The sequence below is a fragment of the Diospyros lotus genome, chromosome 15, assembly GCF_014633365.1.
Source record: "Diospyros lotus cultivar Yz01 chromosome 15, ASM1463336v1, whole genome shotgun sequence".
Classification (NCBI taxonomy): Eukaryota; Viridiplantae; Streptophyta; class Magnoliopsida; order Ericales; family Ebenaceae; genus Diospyros; species Diospyros lotus.
Window position 1 is genome coordinate 15,016,451 of NC_068352.1, and position 6,592 is coordinate 15,023,042.

Sequence of the window (6,592 nt, forward strand, 5' to 3'; positions counted from 1 at the left end):
GCACCCTACCCTACCCTACCCCATCATCAGGATTGAAGAGTCGTGTTAAATGACTTCTCTCAAGGGCTTCCGGATCTTGACCATATCTATTACCACATACACGTATTGATTCATTCATGACGTTGGTAAATGATACATGTATCTATCTAATCTATTGATCATGCGATCCTCAAGTACACAATTTCCAGCCAGTTGCTCAGCTCCAATACATTGCCAGAATCTGCACCGCCACACCTATCTCAATAATGATTGCCGAATAGAAACAGAGCATTAGCCCATACAAGAAAAGGAAACAGTAAATCTTGGATAGACAGGCATCAGAAGATCCATGTCTTTACGAGCCAGTGATTTAAAATGACTCAAAAAGAAAGTTTGTGGGTCATCTTACAAAGCAAAGTCAAGAAAATTGCATACACTTGTGCTGTTTATTTTATATGGACAACGAGGAACCAGCACATTTTTGAAGACCATCCACCATCGGTGGATTTCATTATTTATAAGATTAAAATACATATATATATATATAGAATAATTTTCATTTTGTATTCTCATGTTTTATCCCATTATAAGGCCTTAGTTATAGGTCATTAGCATGTTCCATTATATTTGTATAGTTCGTTTGATCATATACACATATTTACCCTTTGATCAAAAAACAAGAAACAGTAAACACCAACCTGAAACATTATTATTATATGATAATAATTCTAACATATTTTTGAGGGGACTAATTTTGTAGCCCCCTTTTTTTCCCCTGCCCAAACCCCAAAAAAAAAAAAAAAAAAAAAAAAAAAAAGAACCAGCTGGTTACATGTGCTTCTCCAACATACACTTACGGATGCCTGATGAAAAGTACTTGTTTTCTTTGGGGACTAAATACAAGGGCTGTGCCTACTCTGCTCCTCCTCCCTCAACCAGCCTTCTGCCCTTTTGGGCAGCCTAATTGGCTTCAAGTCCTAGTGACCCTAAACAAGCAGCAGCTACTAAACAACATTAAATCATCATCAGCGTGTGTCGTGTGTTTGAATTTTATGTGGTTGGTGGAGTCAGAATAACGTCGAAATCACTCAGCACCCATTCAGCCACCTCATCTTTGTCACTAACAAATATCTCAGATCCCACATCTAGCGATGTCCATATTCTTTTTGCGGGATTGGTCCCTGGATCCTGCAAAACAAAGAAAGCCATTGTCAATGCATCCATATTATTGCATATACTTGTCCACAGAGGTTTATACAAGTTTTAGAATCACATCACTTGTTACCTGATAGAAGTAGAGTCTACCAGAAACGCCGCCAACATCAAGCTCCCAAGTTCTAGCATCCCCAACCCAACCGTCTCCCTTTTTCGTGGGATACCCATACTCAGCCCATATTGGATGAGGCAGCAACTGAACCAGCTCCTGTGCCTGAGGATTGCTGTAAGGATCACAAGTGCTGTATGGTTCCTCTAAGTATTTGGCATTCCCGGGAGCACAGTAATAGTGATAAGCAGAGTAAGGGAAGTTTGCAGTATCGTTCCTGTAAATTTTTGTGTTGTTGGGCATAATGTGGAATGGCGGACAGTTGCCCAGACCCGAAGGGCTGCACCAAGCTGGAGTTTCAGGGTTGATGATCATCTCACTGTACCTGGTTACATCAGTGTGCACATTTCCATCACAGGGTTCACCATTGTTCTTCCAGCAGCTACCAATATCTATTAGGTAGAACTGGCTCTTAGGTCCACCTCCTCGCTTTACATCTAAAGTCATTCTGACCTTGAAATTAGGTGACTCGGGAAGCTGAAACAAACTCAATTGTGTTAATCCTTTTCACCAATTTAAAATTAAGGATCACAACAAAAAAGTGGTTGAGCACCAAATGAGAGAGTTGCTTCACAGCAACGTCACATGAATAATTACAGAATGAAGTTTGACAAAGTTTGATGAGATCATAAAAACAATCATTGTTCAGTGCCAAACTTATGCTCCATATTGAAAAACACACTTCTATGAAAAAAACCAAAAAAAAAACATGGAGTTGTATGCTTGACATTTTAGTCCTTTTTAGTTGTTTTTCCAAAGGAACATCAAAGAATGGTCTAAATCATGACATGAAAATTGCGATCTTAAATATCAAACAACTAAGATTGTATGCACCAGCAAGCATCTAGGGGTTGCTTTATCTGCTTTGTCAAGGAAAGTCAAATGGCTGCTAACCTACCCCAGATTAATTGTTTCCCCTCTCTAGACTGGGCATCAACATATTCTTTTCCTCTCTGTAGACTTGATACCAATTAAAGCACGGCAAGTAGAGAGTTGAAATAACAAAATAAGAATGATAAGGGGTATCTTTACATTTTGTTAACTATTTGTACTTCTCTTTTTATAACTAGTAAGCACAAGTTTAGTAGCAATAATAAGATTGCTCCTTTATGACACGAAGGTCATGTGTTTTGAGTTGTAGAAGCAGTCCCTTCGAAGAGTAAGGGAAAAACTACATACAAAAATGACCCTCCTCCAACTCATGAAGGGCAGGGAAAGGAGCCTGGTACACTAAGAACACCCTTTTAGAAAGCTTGAATCAGCAACCTATGTATTGAGGCATAAAAGCAATAGTTTTTTTTTTTTTTTACCACCCTATAATAGAATATAAATTTGAAATAATGCTAGTTAATTCACAAGACATATTTGCCTTGGATATTCGGACAAGGGGTTATTTCTCTACTTCATCAACAGATCAATTACTGTATCAAATGAGGTTACCAAGCTTCTGCATGCATATCTCAAATTGCATCATCTTAAACAGAGCCCAAAAGTAAAAAAAAAAAAAATTGATGCATTTTCAGCTTCAAATTAACCATATATGAATTGAGCAAATTCCGGAAGAAGTTCCAAAACGTTGGTAAGGGAAAAAAAAAAAAAAGAGTTCGTGCTTACAATTTTGAGCATTCCTCTGGTGTCATAGTGGTAGCCTCCAGAGAAACCCTTGGTCGCATCAGCTCTAAGGTACAACATCAGCCACGGGTACAATTTTGAGGTCTTGAGTTTATGACTAAAAGCCCAACTGCCTGCACCAACTTTCTTGTGCCAAACCACCTCAAAGAAAGAAATGTTGTCGATCCCGTTCCCACCTTTAATGCCAGAAGCCAAGTCATAGGTACCATTAAAACCACCTCTCATTGTACCATCACTTGATAAGCTTGTGGGTTGATGAAACAAGAGGGGTTGATTCATACACCCCTTTCCAAAACAAGGGAATCTTCCAGGAGGGAATGGAGGTACCTTTTTCCCATTTTCGGGACACAACCCAGACGTTGTATCGTAGTTGCCATTTTTCAACATAATCATCCAAAATTGCCATGGTTTGGGGCTGTCTGCAACTTGGCATAAAGAACCCAGGTACAGCTCCTTCTCCGCCGCATAAAGGTCTGGATCATTTAGGGCTTCTGGACTTATTCCAGGGAAGGGCATTCCTACTCCAAGCTTGTTATCTACTTCCGACACCTTGTGTTCGAGAGAAAAATTCCCAGCCCCTTTACAACATAGAACCAGAACATCTTAGGGGGGGGAAAAGAAAATGAGAGAGAGAGAGAGAGAGAGAGAGAGAGAGAGAGAGAGAGAGAGAGAGTTGTTAGAAGATAAAAAGGGAAACTCTGGAAAATGCAATGCTTCTACTTGATAGAAAATAGATTTCAGCCGTGTTAGGAGCATTCCTCAAATGACAAATGCTAATGATAGAGGGAATTACACACCAATACATTAGTGGGTTGCTTAAGTGAAAATTATCATAAGGAAATTAATGATCGATGAATTTGTCAATGATGGGCAAGGAGGAGAGACAACAACAACAAAAAAAAAGATCAAACAAATGAAAGAAAGAGAAAAGAAGAGAAACAGTAGTGGAGGTAGTGGTTGTTGACTTGTTCGTGCGGATTTATTGGGTTGGGACTTACTGGAGAGATCAAAACAATCAGCGGCTCTGGGGCTACCCATGTGGGGAGCTTCTTTGGCAACTTCATTGCAAAAATTCCAAGCTTCGATGGCAACTCTCAGTGCGTCTCTTTTCATCCCTGGGTCTCCCACCGCCGACAACACGCCACCACTGTTACTGTGTTTCATATTCGAAGTCACAGAAGACGATGAAACTAACAATATGAGTGGCATATTAATTATTATTAGCATCAAAGCAAGAAGAAGCGATTGGTTTTCCATTGCCCTTCTCCTCAACTCTCAAGGGAAAGGGAGAGAGGGAAGGGGGATAGGGGGGAAGCTTCTGTCTCTAATGTCGTCGAGTCTAAATATTAAACAGAGAAAAAAAGGAAGGAAGGAGAGATTTTTTGTATCCGTGCTGTGGCGACGGTGATGGAGGACACCACCTACTTAGCTTGCAACAGCAGCAGAGTAGCTGGGCGTTGATTTGGCCCTTCCGCTGTACTTTTATCCTTGTTTCGTGCTCATCTTCGTCACCCAGACGTTTATTTTACAAAATATAAATTACCAAAACTTCATTTTCTCAACAAATTAAAATAATTAATCGTGTACAAAAATTAAAATATATATATATATATAAAGTTTTCTGTTGTTCCACGCAAGGCCGCAAGTAAAGGTAAGCGAGCTAGCTATCTATCTGTCTATATGTAAGCCTGCCTCCCTCGCTCTCAACTCGTGCACCGCTTTTTTTGTTAATTAATTGGATTAAAGAGATATTCACCTTGTTCTCGCCTTAGATCCTTAATAGTTAATACTTTTGAAGAGGTGTACCTAAATAAGCTAAAATATATATTTTGTGTTGTGATAATTGTTATATATTTAATTATTATTTTTAAAATTTAGTTAACAATAGGATGACTTAGAAAAAATTGCACACTATTATATATGATAAATGCTATGTTAATAAATTATAATTTACCTAATAAATTATGGAGTGAAGCTTTATATATCGCTTGTTGTATTTTAAATAGAATACCTTATAAAAATTCAAATAAAACTCCATATGATTGTGAAAAAATAAAAGATCTAATTATAAGAGTAATATTATTTATTTAGATTAGTTGACACATTTTTATTAAAAACTTGTATATCTGTATCTCTTTATTTTTTAATAAAAATATGTCAACTAGACTATATAAATAGTATTTATCTATCTTCAATATAGATAAATAGTATTACTCTAGTTATAAATATCTCAAAGTGTGAGGGGGTGTTTAACAAAAGTTCGTGTTCTTGCAAATAAAAAACGAAAACTTGGTCTCAAAACCATTGATTATGTTTTTGTTGAATATTTCCCAGACAATAGCACCAATAGATTTTTGGTTATTAATTTTGATTATCTTAATATTAGCAAAAGTACAATTATTGAGCCTCGTGATTGTTTTTTATGAAAATATTTTTCTTTTAAAAGAAAAAATAAATACTTCAATGGGCCTTAATTTCATTTATTCTATAAATGAAACCGCAAATTCTAAATCTAATAAAGAGGACAATTCTAATTTAAGAAAGAGCAAAAGAAGGAAAAATGAAAAAGTTTTGGTTCTGATTTTGAAATTTTTATAGTAGAAAACGATCCAATTACTTATAATGATGTTATGAAATCAGTAGATGCTTTTTTTAGAAAAGAAGTAATAGATAGTGAATGAATTTCTTAATGAGTAAAATAAATGGATTTTAACTGATTTACATTAGTTGTAAAATCATAGGTTATAAATGAATTTTTTAAAATAATTGGAGACCGGGTGGAACCATAAATAAATTTAAAACTAGATTTGATTGTTAAAGAATTTAATAAAAAAAAAAGTATAGATTTAGTTGATACATTTTCTCCCGTAACCCATATAACATCTATAAGAATGCTAGTCATAATTATTTTTATTTATAAGTTAGAAATTCATCAAATAGATGTAAAAAATAGTATTTTTGAATGAAAATTTACATGAAGAAATTTATATAGATCAACTTGAAGGATTTATAATTCTTAGCTAAAAAAATAAAGTATGTAAGCTTGTAAAATCTTTTTATGGATTAAAACAAGTACCCAAACAATGGCATGAAAAATTTGATAATATTGCTATTTCTAATGGATTTTCTATTAATAACTTAGATAAATGTGTTTATATTAAAAAGTTTGATAGTGACATTGTGTTCCTTTATTTGTATGTATATAATATTCTTATATTTGGGATTAATATTGATGTCATGAATCAAAATAAGATTTTTTTTGTCTAATAATTTTAACATGAAAAACTTGGGTCAAGTTGAAGTAATCTTAGAAATTAAATTAGTGAGAACTAAAAATGGCATAATAGTGACGCAATATCATTATTTTGAAACCTTATTGAAAAGGTTCGAATATTATGATGTAAAGGATGTTTTAGTTCCTTATGATCCAAATTTTTATTTTGCATAAAAATGTCGGTGATATTTCTCAACATAGATATTCACAAGTAATTGATTTCTTAATATATTTGTCAAATTATACTTAGATCAGATATAGCATATGCTCTAAACAAATTAAGTAGGCATACTAGTAACCCTAGTACTAATCACTGGTTTGCATTAGAAAGAGTATTTAAATACTTAAAAAGAACAATGAACTATGAAATTCATTTTTGTTTT

The 6,592-nt window shown here is 34.8% G+C and overlaps 1 protein-coding gene across 2 annotated transcripts; it reads right to left on the bottom strand.

Annotated features, from left to right (window-relative positions):
- Positions 1 to 661: 661 nt before the first annotated feature.
- LOC127792642 (uncharacterized) lies at positions 662 to 4,390 on the bottom strand. 2 transcript variants are annotated; one of them, XM_052323231.1, is made up of 4 exons: positions 3,934 to 4,390; positions 2,918 to 3,537; positions 1,265 to 1,780; positions 662 to 1,167 (listed from the first exon to the last, which is right to left on the bottom strand). In XM_052323231.1, the coding sequence occupies exons 1-4, from the start codon at positions 4,190 to 4,192 to the stop codon at positions 1,030 to 1,032; spliced, it is 1,533 nt and encodes a 510-aa protein (XP_052179191.1). In that variant the 5' UTR covers positions 4,193 to 4,390; the 3' UTR covers positions 662 to 1,029. The 2 variants fall into 2 exon arrangements, with proteins under 2 accessions (XP_052179191.1, XP_052179192.1); XM_052323232.1 differs by having other exon boundaries at positions 2,918 to 3,513; positions 3,934 to 4,389.
- Between the last annotated feature and the right edge of the window lie 2,202 nt (positions 4,391 to 6,592).